This window comes from Macaca thibetana, chromosome 3 (genome assembly GCF_024542745.1).
Source record: "Macaca thibetana thibetana isolate TM-01 chromosome 3, ASM2454274v1, whole genome shotgun sequence".
NCBI classification, from domain to species: domain Eukaryota; kingdom Metazoa; phylum Chordata; class Mammalia; order Primates; family Cercopithecidae; genus Macaca; species Macaca thibetana.
The window spans coordinates 15,988,718-16,005,215 of NC_065580.1; the positions used below are offsets into that span (position 1 = coordinate 15,988,718).

The window sequence follows — 16,498 nt, forward strand, 5'->3', positions numbered from 1 at the left end:
GTGGGTATCAGGACTATCCCTGAGTCCTCCACTTGAGAGGTTCCTGAGGCATTCTTCTTATGTCTGAGATCTCTCTGCTTGGGAAGCTTCAGTTCTCATCTGGGTCTGTCCTTGTCCATGGTCTTGGTGTGACCTGTGATCAGGAGTGAGGCAGAGGCATTCTGAACCAAATTGCATTAAGACCTGTGACCCAGGAGGAAAGAAGAGGGACTCTGGGAGTTGGGACTGCCAGAGAGGTTTTTGTAAAGGTTTCCCATAGAATTGAATCATTGTGGCCCCCCTGTCCCCACAATGTTACAGCTTTGTACAAAAAGCCCCTCCCATGGGTCCGCCGCCAGAGCCTGGGAGAAACCACCAAAGCAGCTGCTCCTTTGAGGGGAGTGGAGGGTGGGTGACATCACTCCCTGTTGTGCAAGTTGGTGGTGGGGTATGGACCAGGCTGGGGGCTTCCTTCTCGCCTCCGGGCACTGTTCTCAGGATGTTTTGAGGTCCTCAGAGCTGGGTGTCTTTGTAAGGCTGTTTGGCTAAGGGGCTGGTCTTCTCCAGTACCCACCCCTCTCCAAGCTGCCACCAGGTTGGGGCACCTCCCTGTAGGGAAGCCACAGCCCCCGTCACTACCCTGGCCCCACCCCGAGGCTGTGTGTCACTTGGAGGGTTTGAAGCTCTGAGTTAAAATCCAGAAAAAAAAAGACAAGCTTAACTACATAATGATGACACACTTGCACGGTGAAATATAAACAGAATCAAAATATACATGACAATTTGGGAAAAATATTCCCAGTTCTCACCATCAGGGCTAATCTCCTCAACATACGGTAAGCTCCTAAAAATCAATAAGAAAATAACCCAGCAGCCCGATAAAAATGGGCAAAGAGTAAATTGTTCAGAGAAAAATAAATACAAATGGTACCTAACTATCAGGGGAAAAAAAATCACAATAAGAAATGTAAAATTAAAAAAAAAATTCAACAAAATACACTTTTCACTAATTTGACTGACAAAATTGAATTATAGGCCCATCAGTAAGGGACTGGATAAACCGTGATATGGTCACACAGTGGAGTAATATTCAATGCTAAAAAAGAATGGAAATATTTTATATTGCTATGGAAAAATTCTCCAAGATACATTATTAACCGGAAAAGAGAAAGTCGCAGGATAGCAAAACCAGATGCCACCTTTGTCTAACAGAGGGAGGAAAAGAAGAATTATACTTTTGTATTTACTTGATTTTGTATACAGAAACACTATAAAGATACAACAGAAACTGACAAGAGTGATGACCTATTAAGAATGAGTGGAGTAGGCCGGGCGCGGTGGCTCACCCCTGTAATCCCAGCACCTTGGAAGGCCAAGGCAGGCAGATCACCTGAGGCCAGGAGTTGAGACCAGCCTGACCAACATGGCAAAACTTCATCTCCACTGAAAGTACAAAAAAAAAAAAAAAAAAAAATTAGCTGGGTGTTGTGGTGGGTGCCAGTTATCCCAGCTATTTTGGAGGCTGCTGAGGTAGGAGAATCACTTGAACCCAGGAGGCGTAGGTTGCAGTGAGCCAAGATCGCACCACTGCACTCCAGCCTGGGTGACACAGTGAGACTCTATCAAAAAAAAAAAAAGAAAAGAATGAATGGAGTAGACAGAAACAAAGTGGAAGTAAAAGTTACATTTCCTTGTGTCAACGTGTCAACGTTACTGTGTTGTTTCCATTTCAGGGTCATATAGCTTTATTGTCTATTGAAAGTCAAACTTAACTATTCTAAAAAACAAGAAAATTTGGCTTTAAATAAAATATGCTACTTTAAAAACCTACTTGTTTAATTTACAAAGTCTTTTTTTTTTTTTTTTTTGCCAAAGAAATGTATGTATGAAGGTATATATGAAGTCATGTAGAATTTATGTAAGAAGTTGTTTCCTTGTCCTGAATTTGCTCAGTGGGGACTTAAATACTTGGACAACTGTGAAAAATGCAGATTTCTGAGTAGTGTTCATGACCTATTGAGTCAAAATCTCCAAAACTGAGTTTACTTATTTATTTATTTAAATAAACAACCAAACAGAAAATTACCCTGGGTGTTTCTGTTACAATGCCAGGCTTGGGACCCACAGCTTGTCCCCTGACTAAAACAGGGCAGAGGTAAGCCGTGGTGAACATCAGACGGCAGTCTAGGAGTGCCACAAGTTTGGTGCCAGGGCATGGCCCTTCGAACTTAGTGAAGAAAGAAAAAGAGGAGATGGTATATCCAGGGCATTAATAGTGATGGACCTCACAACACGCTACCAAAAACCTGCATAAAAAGTTGATTGCAGCCGGGCGCGGTGGCTCACACCTGTAATCTCAGCACTTTGGGAGGCCAAGGTGGGCGAATCATGACGTCGGGAGTTCGAGACCATCCTGGCTAACACAGTGAAACCCCATCTCTATTAAAAATACAAAAAATTAGCCGGGCGTGGTGGCACGCACCTGTAATCCCAGCTACTCAGGAGGCTGAGGCAGGAGAATCGCTTGAATCTGGGAGGCGGAGGTTGCAGTGAGCCGAGATCACATCACTGCACTCCAGCACCTGGGTGACACAGAGAGACTCTGTCAAAAAAAAAAAAAAAAAAAAGTTGATTGCTCTCATCCATTGGAATGCGTCAAAGCCTCTTCCCAGTACCCTTCCTAATTGAAATGCACAGTTTATTTTGATCTATTTCTGCATGTTTTCCTGCCTTACTCACCTCTTTTACTTATCAATAATTCATCCTCCAAGTTAGCGTCTTTTAATCACCTAGTGGGGGCCCTCCTCCAGACTGGCCTTATAAATAATATGGCATCATGGCTTTTTAAAATTCCGATGGCGTTTATCCCAGTTTTGCCTCTCTGGACGGCATGCCCAAGCGCACATGGAGCGTTTTTTCCATAAAAACCTGTAAAACCAGTTAGGCAGGTATCAGGTTGGGGGTCATTCATCCATGTGGGCAGCAGGGGGCAGCCTTTCCTTATTTTTGAGACGTAAGTATCTGCAATCTGAGCTCCGCCACTTGAGGGGGCGAGAAGAATGCGCAGAGCGTGGTGGGGCCAGGACGCGGAAGAAAGCAGGTAAGTTACTCCTGCACCTCTGTGTCGGGGGCAAGTGGGAGACGGGGAGACAAGCAAAGAACATTTTACATGTGCAATTCTTGAAAGCTTTCTAGCATGTTCATTTCAACCTAAATTCCTTGTTCTCAGTTGAGGAACTGAAACCCCAAGAGGCCAAAATGAGTTGCCCAATGATGATGAAGCACTGCGCCCCCAAGACTCCTTAAATTCAGGGGATGCCGCCAAACCCTGCCCCTCCGTGAAGCCGACCTCCTGTGGCCAGACTGCCGGGCTCCCAGCAGCCCTGTAGCGTGGATAAACCTCTTAAACTCTGTCTCATTATCTGTAAGCTGGGAAAAATAATACCTACCTCGTGGGGTTGTGAGAATTGCATGTGATAGTGAGTGTCGGGGTTAATCATGGTGCCAGAAGAATCAGTAAAAATGTTAGTGACTGAAGCCTGGAGCGGTGGCTCACGTCTGTAATCCCAGCACTTTGGGAAGCCGAAGCGGGTGCATCACCTGAGGTCAGGAGTTTGAGACCAGCCTGGCTAACATGGTGAAAACCTTTCTCTACTAAAAATACAAAAAATCAGCTGGGCGTGGTGGCGCGTGCCTATAATCCCAGCTACTTGGGAGGCTGAGGCAGGAGAAACACTTGAACCGGAGAGGCGGAGATTGCAGTGAGCCGAGAACGCACCATTGCACTCCAGCCTGGCGACAGAGCGAGACTGTCTCAAAAAAAAAAGTTACTGCCTGTTGTTTTCAGAGAGATACTGTAACTGCCCAATAGGTTCACCTTGCCTACTATGTAGACAGAGCCGATTTATCAAGACAGGGGAATTGCCATAGAGAAAGAGTAATTCATGCAGAGCAGGCTGTGTAGGAGACTGGAGTTTTGTAATTACTCAAATCAAATCTTGCCGTCTCCCCAGGAATTCAAGGATCCAAGTTTTAGAGGATAATTTGGCGGGCGGAGGGGAAAGCAGTAAGTCAGGAGTGCCGATAGGCTGGGTTGGAGATGAAATCCCAGCTGTTTTCTTGTGCTGAGTCAGTTCCTGAGTGGGCGCCACAAGACCAGATGAGCTAGTTTATCCATCTGGGTGGTGCCAGCTGATCCATCGAGTGCAGGGGCTGCAAAGTATCTCAAGCCCTGATCTTAGGTTTTACAATAGTGATGTTATCCCCAGGAGCAAATTAGGGAGGTTTGGAATCGCAGGATCCAGCTACATGACTCCTAAACCATAATTTCTAATTTTTTGGCAAATTTGTTAGTCCTATAAAGACAGTCTAGTCTCTAGGCAAAAAGGAGGTTTGTTGTGGGAAAGGACTGTTATCATCTTTGTTTCAAACTAGAAACTAAGTTCTTCCCAAAGTTAGTTCAGCCTGTGCTGGGGAAGGAATAAGGACAACTTGGACGTTAAAAGCAAGATGGAGGCCGGGCGCGGTCCTCAAGGCCACAATCCCAGTACTTTGGCAGGCAGAGGAAGGTGGATCATGAGGTCAGGAGTTCGAGACCAGCCTAGCCAACATGGTGAAACCCCATCTGTACTAAAATAAAAAAAAATTAGTCAGGCATGGTGGTGCACACCTGTAGTTCCAGCTACTGGGGAGGCTGAGGCAGGGGAATCACTTGAACCTGGGAGGTAGAGGTTGCAGTGAGCCAAGATCAAGCCACTGCACTCCAGCCTGGCAACAGGTTGAGACTCCAGCTAAAACAAAACAAAACAAAACAAAACCAACAACAACAACAAAAAAGAAAACCAAGATGGAGTTGTTTGGGTCAGGTCTCTTTCACTGTCTCAGTTACAATTTTGCAATGGCAGTTTCAATACTGGTCTCAGGATGTCTTTACCATATCCAATCTCAGGTTTTCAGCAGACATCAGAAGACCTGGAAGATATGTTAAAATGCAGTTTGCTGTCTGGGTGTGGTGGCTCACGCCTGTAATCCCAGCACCTTAGGAGGCCGAGGAGCAGGCAGATCTCTTTAGCCTAGGAGTTTGAGACCAGCCTGAGCAACATATGAGATCACCATCTCTACAAATAATAATAATATTAGCTGGGTTTGTGGTGTGTGCCTGTGGTCCTAGCTACTCGGGAGGCTGAGGTGGGAGGATCACTTGAGTTTGGGAGGTCAAGGCTGCAGTGAGCGGTGATCACGCCTTTGCACTTCAGTCTGGGCAAAAAAGCAAGACCCTATCTCAAAAAAAAAAAAAAAAAAAAAAAAGCCATTTGTTGGGCCCTGTCCCAGGAGATCTGACTCGGTGGGTCTGGGGTAGGGCCTAGCTTTTGTGTTTCTCCTAAATTCCCAGGTGATTTTGGTGTTGCTGGCTTAGGGACCACTCTTGGAGAACCATTCTTCTGGAAGGGTCTTTCTTTTCTCAGCACATTTCCCTCCACTCCATGTTTATTCCTCCACTCACTGGGTGCTTATTACATCCCAGGCTTTGCTTAATCACTGGAGATATCGGGATATGTAAGACAAGATGTACCTGCTCAAGGAGCACACAGTCATTTGCCAGGATGGACACATCTATTGCACCTGAGCACCTAAGCACCTGAGCAGGACTAGGACAGAAGAAAGCAGAGACAGGAGGAGGACACCTGCCTCAGACCCGAGGGAGGGCCAGCAGGGCCAGACCCAAGGGAGGTGGCGACAAGGAAGAATCAGGAAGACTTTTCTGAAAAGGATGAAGGCGAGGTTGGGAAGGGCCTCCAGTCTGAGGGTGCCATAGTGCCCAAAGACAGAGGCCGGAGGAGGCACATGGCTTATTGGATGGGCCACCAGGGCTTCTGAGGAAGGGAGGGGACAGGGGAGGAGAGTAATGAAGAGGCCTGGGACTGGGAGAGGGGGCAGGGGTTGTGCCAGGAGAACCCTAAATTTCCCTAGGGAGCTTGGATTCTAGTTTGTTCACTGTGGGAGGCTAGGGAGCAAGGCCATAACCAGGAGCTCTCTGAGAGCAGTCATCTTGCTGCATCGAAGGGGACAATTGGGAGGAGGCCCTCAGGAGGTGCAGGGAGGCAGGGAATGGGTGATAGTGACGGGGGACTGGAGAAACATCAGAGGCCAGCGCTGACGGACTTGTCATCACCTCAGACCACAGTCGTAGCGGGATGTGAGGTGGGGCACAGAGAGCGTGGGCTTTGAAGCTAGGCAAATGAGGAGTCAACCCCAGACCTACCATCTGCTGGGCGTGGGACGTGGGTAAACTAATAAGCCTCTTTGAACCTGTTTTCTTATCTGTACCGCTGGATTAATAACTCTGGAGGGGAGAGAAAACTAAATGGGAAAATGTCTACACATAGGAATAGTGTAAACATGTTGGTATTATTCTGTGGAGGAATAAAAGGCAGACTTCTCAAAAGCACGAGGGATGGAGACCCAGGGATTTATCTTCTCCCTTCCAGACACACGAGCCAGTTGTTGGGCAACAGGGCCAGCAGGATCATGTCCAAGCAGGACATCGGCTTGTGGGGAGTACAGACTGGGTTAGCAGGAGGACATGTGGAGAGGGGCCTCCGAGGAAGCTGAGGCGGTCAATGCTGGGGTTTCTCTGCATATGTTTGCTCTGGGTACAGAGAGGACCCTGTGTAGTCAAAGGTGGCAGTGAGGTCTTGCCAAGCATGCCAGCGTGTCACACATCAGCACATTGGGAGCCCACAGAAGTGCCAAGGCCGAGAAACCTCTTTAAGACCATTGTTGTGGAGGGTAGAGGAGGAGAGGAAGGAGAAGGAGAAGGAGGTGGCAGTGCTCTGATGGAGGAGCAGGAGCAGGAGGGGCTTGCAGAGGAGACGCTCCGGTGGTGTGTGTGTGGTGGGGGTGGGTGGTGTTCCTGGTCCTCCAGGTGCTGCCCGGCCCCTGTCAGCCAGGGGTGAACCCCTGTGGGATAAGCCTATGTGATACCAACAATCCAAGCTACACCTGTGACACAAGACACTGCTGGGGCTCTGGCTGGTGTGGACCACCATCATCATCCTCCTGAGCTGCTGCTTCATCTGCTGCCACTGCTGAGCCTAGCGCTGCCTTCAGGCCAGGCAGTGGCAACAAGAAATCAACCCCATCACCTGTAGGAAGCCCAGGATTACTCAGCACTGCCATTTTATCTTCAGTTTTGTGCCAAACTATTTACTACCTCGTCATGAGGGATTGGTTTCCCGACCTCCAACTCTTCCCCAACCATAGAGTGACTTCCAGCTATGGCAGGTAGCCCTTAAGGTGGCAGTGCCCCTGGGACTCCCAGAGGCACAGAGCAGCCCCTAGTCTGAGTCCAGCAGAAGCAGCACGAGACCCCCACGCATTGCTGACCCTGGGGCCTCTGACACCAGCTGACCCAGCAGCCACCAAAGACCTGGGAACGGAGCCCAGTGTCTCTGTGGCCTGCCTGGGGGAGCTGGACTGAGGAGCCTTCCTGTGCAAGGATTTAGAATATACGGAGGAGTTGCTGAATCATTAGAGCTCTGAGCATGACAGAGTATCCCCTCCCCTCCCCGCCCCCTTACCCCCAAGCAAAGAGAAGATACTGTGTGTGCGACTGGGGCCAACATGACGATGGCCTCAAAGCATTCAACATGCTCATCAGTGATGCTCTGGATGGCCCCCTGGACATCCATGACAGTTGGCCTGTGCAGTCTCCTGGTGACAAGGAGGAAGGTCCCTGCCAGCCCTGCAAGGAGCAAGCTTGAGAGTCTGGGCATCCACACTGGCCACGGCCCCCAGTCCCTGCTGCTGAGCACTGTGAATGAACAGGACTCTCCCAACCCCTAGAGCAACAGCTCCCAGCCAGAGACGGCCCTGTCTGCACCCAAGACCTTGGCAAAGCAACCAGGGACAGAAAGAACCAGAAGAGAAGCTTTCAATGACTTTCAGCCATTTTGTCCCCATTTTTTCTCTTCTCCTGTCCTGCATTTTTCTCCATCTCCAGGTACAGTTCGGGATGTGGATGCCTGTCCCCACACAAAAACACTTGGGATTCATTCCTGATACCCCAATTCATCCCGATTTTCCCCTCTTTAAAGTCAGATCTCACCTACCTGTTTGGTCAGAGAGAGGTGTGTTTTAAAATCCCCGAGGAAGGAGGCAGGGACTGTGCCCTCAGAGGATTATTGGTGAAGGGAATTTATGCTTAATTTCAGTTTAGGAGAATGCTGCTGTGTCTCTGCCCAGGATAGGCAGCCCATTGTGGCCCTGGGTGAGAAGGGAAGCCCACAGGGACCCAGGGTTTGTGACCTGTGGCTGCCAGTGTCTGCAGAGCCAGAATTGAGCTAATCCCATGAAAGGATGGGCGCTGATGGGCAGTTGTATGATCGGTTGCTATGGGGCTTGTTGATCTCTCAAATTCCAGGTGATAAGATCAATGAATGCTTGACTGGCCCCTTCCCAGCAGGCTCTGGGGGCTACAAACTGGTTCAGGTGTGGAATGTCATACTCCTTTACCTTTGGTTTTTCTTTGAAAAACAAACAACGAAAGACAAATGAAAACAAGAATTCTACCAGTGTTCAGGCAAGAATTCTTTTCGGGAAAAGGGATGTTTGTGGCTCTTCCCCGCACTGGCATTCAAAAGCTTGGCTGCAGAATGGCTATTATTAAAATGTCCAAAAAATAGAAGATGCTGGTGAGGCTGCAGAGGAAAGGGAACGCTTGTACACTGTTGGCCAGCGTATAAATTAGTTCATGGAAAAATTAATGCAGAAAGCAGTTTGGAGATTCCTGAAATCATTTAAATCAGAACTATGATTCCACTCAGCAATTCCTTTACTGGGCATTTACCCAAAGGAATATAATTGGTCTGCCAAAAAGACACATGCTCTTACATGTCCATCACAGCACTATTCTCAGTAGCAAAGTCGTGGAATGAACCTAGGTGTCCATCAGAGGTAGACTGGATAAAGGAAATGTGGTACATATACACCATGGAATACTATACAGCCAAGAAAAGAATGAAAACATGTCCTTTGCAGCAACATAGGTGGAGCTGGAGACCATAATCCTAAGCAAATTAACATAGGAATGGAAAACCAAATATCATGTTCTCATGTTTAAGTGGGAGCTGAGCATTGGCACATGGATATAAAGATAGGAACAGTAGACAATACAACTGGTAGAGGGAAGAGAGAAGGAGGGTGGAAAGGGCTGAAAAACTACCTATCGGGTACTATGCTCACTGCCTTAGTGATGAGATCATTTGTGCTCCAAACCTCAGCATCACAGAATATACCCATGTAACAAACCTGAACATGTAGCCCCTAAATGTAAAATAAAAGTTGAAATTATTTTTTAAAAATGGGGCCTGGGTCAGGAGCGGTAGCTCACACCTGTAATCCCAGCACTTTAGATCACTTGAGGTCAGGAGTTCAAAACCAGCCTGGCCAACATGGCGAAACCCTGTCTCTACTAAAAATGTATTGGAGGCCTGTGCTGTGTTCCCTGTAACAGGAAATGTGCTCTGAACTTGTCTGTCTCCCTTGGCTGCTCCTGGCCCTTGGTACCAGCTTCCAGGAGTGTCCACAACCACTTGGGACAGAAGGTGAAGGTGGAATTTCAAAGAGAAGCTTGCTTGGATCTTCGGTGACAAGCTTGGATGAGCTACAGCCCCAACATGGGCCCTCTCAGAATTGCCAGGAGGAGGCTTTGGCCGGTACCACAGGTGCCACGGAGCCTGCCTCCCTCTGCTGTGTCCAGTGGGTGCAAGTCAGCTAACATGTGGCCAGAATGGCTGGATGGTGTCACAGCCCTCAGATGTCTTTCCTTACATCTTTTTAAAGGAGTCCCAAATAACTCCCTTGAAGTGTCTCAAAGGTGAGCAAGTTTTATGAAAATGAATCCTTCCTCAGTTAATTGACCAAATGGGTGAATCCTGACCCTCTCCAGTTTCTTTCCCTGGTCGGAGTGGGGAGCTGGTGTTAGCTGTGGAATTCACTGTGGAGTCCTACCCCAAAGGCAAAGAAGACGAAAATAAAGCGTGCAGAGCTGGGCTTGATTCCCAAGTTGCAGTCTGGCTCCCGCTATGGTAGGCGAGACGTCTCTCTAGCTGCTCACAGAGGTGGAACTAGGGAGTTGAGGGAAGAGTTAGGGGGCCAGGGAGATTCGCTTGAGTCTGATTTTCCAGGTGAATGAGAAGGGAGGGATTGGTGCCAACACATTCCTGGGAGAGTCACATCATCACCAACAGCATTTGTCATTATTGTTGTATGTTAGCAATAAGATTCAACTGGTCAGATTTTTTGGGCTCCTTCAAAAATGCTGACACATTTTTTGTGCTGTGATTGTTCTGAAGGCGGAGTAGCTCCAACCAGTGTGAGAACCCAAATAAAAATCAATACCGCCTGCCAAAGACCACCGTTCTGAAACTCACTTTTATCTGGAACAGCGTCCCCCTTTCTCCCGAGATTCTTCTTATTTTTGGATTCCATCTCTTTATATGTGCTAATCTAGTGTAGGATGGAACACATTTTGGGAGCTGGGGGCTCTGCTTACATTTAAGGGGGACAGCCCTGTCTGGCCTGAGATTGGAGGTTGCTTTCCAGTGTGAAGGAGTGTGAGGCAGCAGGCACAGACAAAGTGAGAGCAGGGTCATTTTATTGGTACAGAGATTGCAGAGGGACTGGGGGGTTTAGCTGTTGGCAGCTATGGTGTCCCTAATCCAGTCCACATAGTTGTAGACCTTGGTGTAGACTCCAGGCCTGTTCTTCTGGGCACAGCCATAGCCCCAGGAGACAATTCCTTGGAGCTGTCCATTGGAGACCACAGGGCCACCAGAGTCACCCTGGGGAGAAGAAGGGAGAAGTTGTATGAAGAGAGAAATAGAGGAGGAAAATAGCTACATTTACTCTGAACCTTAAAAGATCCATTTCCAGCCAGCTCTGTGGCTCCATGTCCTTCTCACGGTGGCCCATTCTCTGTTCTTCCTAAGCAGACAATAGGCAGCCTAAGGGAGCCTTCCTCACTTCTCCATGGGGGCACTGCAGGGAGCCTCCTCAGCCCCACCACCTTGGGAGTTCAAATATTTTTCCCGGGTGGGGCCTGGGGATCAGTGGGAGCCTCAGCATGGGGAGGGTTGTTCAAATCACCTGGCAGGAATCCTTGCCTCCTTCAAGGAAGCCCACACAGAACATGTTGCTGGTAATCTTTCCAGGGTAGGAGGCTTCACACTCAGCCTGGGACAGCACAGGCGCTTCCAGGCACTGCAGCTCATCTGGGTAGTCGGCTGTGAGGATCAGGAGGCGATCAGAGAAAGTAGAAATGTGGGTCAGGCCACATTTCTGACCCAAGACCCAAGGAGACAATAATCTAGGATGGAACATTGAAGAGGAACACTGCTCCTGGAGAGGACTCCAAAACATAAGTCCTGGCAAGGGACTCTGGCTTTTAGTTCCCAGAATGATCATTGTTCAACCCCTCCCAAGACGTGATTATAGCAAGTTCTCCATTTGTCCTGTCTTTTGATTTTAGAAGCTAGGTCTTAGAGACTTTGCATCTCTCTGATGTCCAGTCCAGAGCCTGTGTGTAATGGACACAAGAAATATGTCTTAAGCCTGGAGGCCAGAGGTTTTAAGTTAAGGGGCATTGTTTGTTCTGGAAATTGTGAGGATGAAGGGAAGTAGAAGGACAAAGGGTGCCACTCACCGCCAGAGCTCAGAGTGTTGCCCCAGCCAGAGATGAGGGCCTCGGCGCCAGCAGCTGGAGGGGCGGTGGGCAGAGAGATGGTGGACACACGGGCATTGATGACGGCAGGTGAGGAGAGCTTGATCAGCAGGATGTCATTGTTCAGAGTTTTCCTGTCGTAATCTGGGTGGCGGATGATCTTGGCTGCATTGATGAACTGCTCAGTCCCCTCCAGGACTTCGATGTTGTGCTCTCCCAGTCTCACCTGGATGCGGCTGATGGACAGGAGGGATGGTGAAAACAGCCGGGGCACCCATCCCACCTTCCCCAGGGTCCTTAAGCTCCCTGCTCATGAACAGCTCTGGAGGGATCAGGTGGGCTGTGTAGCCATATCACATGGGCAGTAGAGGGATGTGGGTCAGTGCAGGTGTGAGACCCAGGACCTTTCTGCTTCAGAGGTTGGTGGTAGTGGGGTTGGGAAGAGTCAAAGTGATCCCACCGGAGGCTGCTCCTCAACTCGCCTTCCCAGTCTCTTTCCCACAATCTCCACAGTCACTAGCATTGTGGGCACATGGAGCTCCTTGTAGTTTTCCCAGCATTCTTCACCCCAGATCTTTGCTAACTGCACACAGCATCTATTCCTCCCTCCCTTCTTGGCCTGGTGAGCACCACCCTTCTGTGTAATCTAATCCAAGGGTAGCCATAGCATTAGCATCTCCTGGAAACTTGTTAGAAATGTAAATTCTTGGTCCTTACCCCCACATACTGATCAGAACCTTGGGGATGGGACCCAGTGATTTGTGCCTTAACAAGCCTGCAGGTGGTTCTGACGCATACTCAGGTTTGAGAGTTCTTGGTGTAGGCAGCAGTTCTCAGCTCTGTCTATACACTCTACAGTTACCAGAGGTAGAGTGTTAAATACTCACTGATATTCACCCCCTCTTCCTGAAAATTTTGAGTTAATTGCCCTGAGATAGGACACAGGCATTAGTATTTTTAAAAACCCTTTCTTAGGTGGCTTTAATGTATAGCTAACCAGCAAAAGGTACTTGCCTGCTTTTCTCACTAGCTCTGACCACCTCAAGATCATCCCTGCCTGCTTTTATGACCACAACCCTTGCTGTTTCATGGATTTGCCTGGGTGTGAGAGGTTCCTGTCTTGTGTTCACTCTCTGCTCTGGAGAGTCAGCTGCTGCCAACAAGTTTTCTTCTCCACCACCTCTCCCCTCCATCTTACCCAACCTCAGTACTTCCCTGGGCTGAAGTCATGCTCTCCCAGGCAGCCTGGCTGGGAGCTTTGCCGTCAGGGACCCCACACTTACGTCTTGTAGCAGTGAGCTGCTGACACCACCCACTGTTCGTTTATGAGGGAGCCACCACAGAAGTGGTAGCCAGAATTCAGAGACACCTGGTAGGGGACAGAATTCTCTTCACAGGTGTAGCCCCCAACGATCTTGTCATCATCGTCAAAGGGGGCAGCAACTGGAGTGGAGATGGGAAGGGAGAAGTCAGTAGCATGTTAGGGGTGGCGCCCCCACCCTGCAGTTGCATTCTGCTAATTGGAAATCGTTAACAAGCACAGTGAGGCTAGGCAAGGGAGGGAGCGCTGCCACCCCTGGTGAGCATCACTGGATGTGGCTCCCAAGTCTCTGTATCTGCAGAGCATGTAGCAAGGTATCTGGTGGGGGCTCAGATGTCTCCTAGGGTCACCAGGCTGAGGTCACAATGAATGTCCTCACAATGCTTCCAGTGGGGTAGGAGTTGGGATGTGTCTGTCTCACCCACTGAGTGCTTCTCTCTTTCATTCACCACCTGTGTACTCCACCTGGCCGTTTAAGCCCTGGATGGTCAGGATACTTTAGCCAAGCTAGGAAAACCCCTGGCTGTGTAGACCTGGCCATGACCAGCTTCCCCCTCAGCTCAGATCTGTGTAGTGAGGGCAGAGTTGAGGGCAGCCCCTGGCTCACTTCGGCAGAACAAATGTAGACGTTATTATTGTCCAAAAGAACAGCAATTCTTAACCTTGGCTGCATGCCTAGAAATGTTAAAAATCACCTGGGAAGCTTAAAAGCCCAGAACACAGGCTGCACCCCAGACAAATGAAGTGAGAATTTCTAGAGTTGAGTCTCTGGCACGAGTAATTTTTCCACCTCCCCAGGTGCATTCGAGGTTAAGAGCAGCTATAGTGGAGGTGTTCTGGTGCTGTGGGAGCCAAGCCTGAAGCCCGCTGCTTCATTTTGTGGGCCAGCCCCACCTGGTCTCCCTTCCCAGGTTCTCCAACCACAGCTCGTATATGGATGAATGATAGTTCTGGGAGTGAAATCAGGGAGAAGGTGAAACAGGTGAATCTTAAAAAAAGCCCAAGGAGGATGGGAAGTAGAGATGCCAGATGGAGGAAATAGAACATCAGAGCACAGTCGAAAGAGGAGAGGCGGCAAGAATGGAAGGCCATGCGTCTGCCCGGAAAGGGGTGGTTGGGGTCTGAGGCAGGGCATGAAACTTACCAGCAACTCCCACAAAGGCAAGGATCAGGAGTGGATTCATGGTGGTAGAGTGTGCCTGACTGGTGGTGGAGGACCCGTCTTTATACCTCCTGAGGATCAGGAGAGGAAGTGTCTGTGAGGTGAGGGTCACTGCTCCTCCCAACACAAACACACCTGCAGCTTTCCCCTTCCCAGGGTCTTGCATCAGCTCGGCTATGTTTGGCCACTCTGTAGGTTTGTGATTCACAGGTAATAAGGAAACTTGTCATCTGAGAGCAGAGAGGGAGACCGGCTATTTCCTGGAAGAATGCTGGGATGGGGAAGACAGGGAAAGCGAAGCCCTGGATCACACAGCTGGGCTTTCTTAGGCTGAGGAAAAGAGGGTTAGAAGGACAGAGAATGACCTGGCTGTTTAGAAATCCTTTTAACTATTGGGAATGTATTTAATGTACTTAAGGAAGGGCAAGCGTTGGTAACAAACTTGGCTTTTCAGTGTCTTGGGGCCGCCATGATAGGAGCAAAGTCTTATTTAAGGCTCATTCTGTGAATATGAAGATGCTTCTCTCCAGTCAGTGTGCAGGAAGGTCAAATCCAAGGCTTTGGGGAAAGAGAATTCCAACACTAAGGGGTAAGAAGAAGGGAGACTCAGCATTCCATAGGATTCTGGGCTTCCAGATGGCTCTCCTTCCTACCAAGGCTTAAGGATGGGAAGTGTTTCAATGAAGGTGGGGGCACAGGTTAGTTAGGAGCTTACTCAGTGCATCTGGAGGATGGAAAACCAGTGGCGCACTCCTCCCCTTCTTCAATGTGAAGACATTTGTCTCTCTCATGTGCATCCTGTCATAGGTTCTTTTTATGCAGCCTCACGGTTGCTCTGGCAACCTGCACTCAGGGTGATGCAAACTGACCCACCCTCTCAGGGCTGACAGTCTGAACCAGAATGACATGCCCCTGATCAGATGTCAGAGTTTGGACCATGGTAAATCTGGTTTATGTTCTGATCTGAGAATCAGCAGTAGGTAGAGATTTAAGCACATGGTAAATGGGTCACATATTGGATTCAGTAACGAAGATGTGGAGGGGTGGGTCTAGAATTCTCTATTTTAGATGCAGTGAGATTATACTGGGCTCAGTACAAAGTGAATCTTCTCAAAGAATATCCTGATTTGGGCCCTACCAAGGCTACTAAGACATAGTTGTGCAATTGACTGAGGCATAACATGGCCAGAGCATGTGGAGATGGAGATGCTGTCTGTGCTCAGGTCTAATGATGAAAGGAGGAGCTTCCTTATGAGGGTGCTTTCCCTTCTCAGTAACTCTGAGTTCAGGTTGGTGATGGGCGGGAGTGAGCGGAGTTCAAGTTTGAATTTGAAAGGTAAAGGAAAAAGGTATGTTCTGGAGACGGCGAAGAAAATGAGAAAAGCTCAGAAATTTGGTGGTGAAATTGGACATGGCCAGTGGCTAGAGGGAGGAACCAAATGGAAACCAGACAGAATTGGAAAAAAATGCCAAAATGGGGCCCTTGGAGTTGAGCGGACACACAGAGAACCTCTGGGTTTAGCTCCTGGCATGGCCGCCGAGCCAGCTTCCCCACAGCCAGGAGACCCACTGCTCAGAGAACCCCTCTCCACCCTGTACCCCCTCTAATCACTGATGGGCTCATACCTAACACTGCTATACTTAGATGGTGCATGGTGCCTGACTACTTTACAAGAGTTTTCACATAAGCAACAGTGGTACATTACTCTTCATTTATGCTGAGTTTCACATTTAACTTTCCACAAACATGCTAATTGTGATTTGTGCAGAGCAGAATTATTTCCATTTATAGAGGAAAACAATAAGATTGAGAAGGATTCTGTCTTGCCCAAGAATACAGATCTTGGCAGAGCTGACCATAAGGCCAACGGAAGTCATGGAGAGCGTTGTGAAATGTGGGAATTGCTGCAGGTGGCATCTAAAAGGAGATTTATTGAGGATCAAGGCACAGGTCCCCAGAGGACAATCTGTATGTCTGATTCCTTCCTGGTGCTTTTCTTCCTGGTAGAAATAGATGATTGAATTCATCTTTCTCCTGGCAGCTTCTCTCAGAGCCTTACCTTGCCACAGTTCCAGACCCATTCAGGCCATGACTGCCATGTAGATGACACACCTCTCTGCTCATGAATAACTGGCCAAGCCTGAGGTAACCAGGTTTTGGAGCATTGATAATATGGGTTTTTCCTGTGTTGTCTCTAAACATGTTGTTTCATTTTTTCCCCTTGTCATAGGGTCTTCACAGAACTCTTGCCTTAGAGGATAAGGAGAGACTCTTGCTCTAGCAACTGTCGACACCAGTGTGCACTAAACAGGG

The 16,498-nt window shown here is 48.7% G+C and overlaps 2 protein-coding genes and 1 gene segment (V, D, J or C); all 3 read right to left on the reverse strand.

Moving 5' to 3' along the window:
* Nucleotides 1-16,498, reverse strand: part of LOC126951110 (probable non-functional T cell receptor beta variable 7-3) — a 632,711-nt gene that overhangs the window by 67,934 nt on the left and 548,279 nt on the right.
* The window catches only part of LOC126951109 (M1-specific T cell receptor beta chain-like), a 418,381-nt gene that overhangs the window by 16,575 nt on the left and 385,308 nt on the right, over nt 1-16,498 (reverse strand). The window lies entirely within an intron of this gene.
* Nucleotides 10,619-15,040, reverse strand: PRSS2 (serine protease 2). 5 transcript variants are annotated; one of them, XM_050784961.1, is made up of 6 exons: nt 14,900-14,996; nt 14,167-14,373; nt 12,985-13,144; nt 11,684-11,937; nt 11,128-11,264; nt 10,619-10,823 (listed from the first exon to the last, which is right to left on the reverse strand). In XM_050784961.1, exons 1-6 carry the CDS (start codon nt 14,979-14,981, stop codon nt 10,671-10,673), a joined length of 993 nt encoding a protein of 330 aa, XP_050640918.1. In that variant the 5' UTR covers nt 14,982-14,996; the 3' UTR covers nt 10,619-10,670. The 5 variants fall into 5 exon arrangements, with proteins under 5 accessions (XP_050640918.1, XP_050640922.1, XP_050640920.1 ...); XM_050784965.1 differs by having other exon boundaries at nt 14,167-14,255; nt 14,900-14,976; XM_050784963.1 differs by having other exon boundaries at nt 14,167-14,455; nt 14,900-14,932.

Excerpts from the sequence above, each read along its gene's own strand:
- PRSS2 (XM_050784961.1), bottom strand. The coding sequence starts at position 14,981 with ATGCACATGAGAGAGACAAATGTCTTCACATTGAAGAAGGGGAGGAGT. Across the intron at positions 14,374-14,899 it reads CCATCCTCCAGATGCACTGA|AGTGGCCAAACATAGCCGAG; the intron begins GTAAGCTCCTAA and ends ACAAACCTACAG. Across the intron at positions 11,938-12,984 it reads GCAGCTCACTGCTACAAGAC|CCGCATCCAGGTGAGACTGG; the intron begins GTAAGTGTGGGG and ends CCTGTCCATCAG.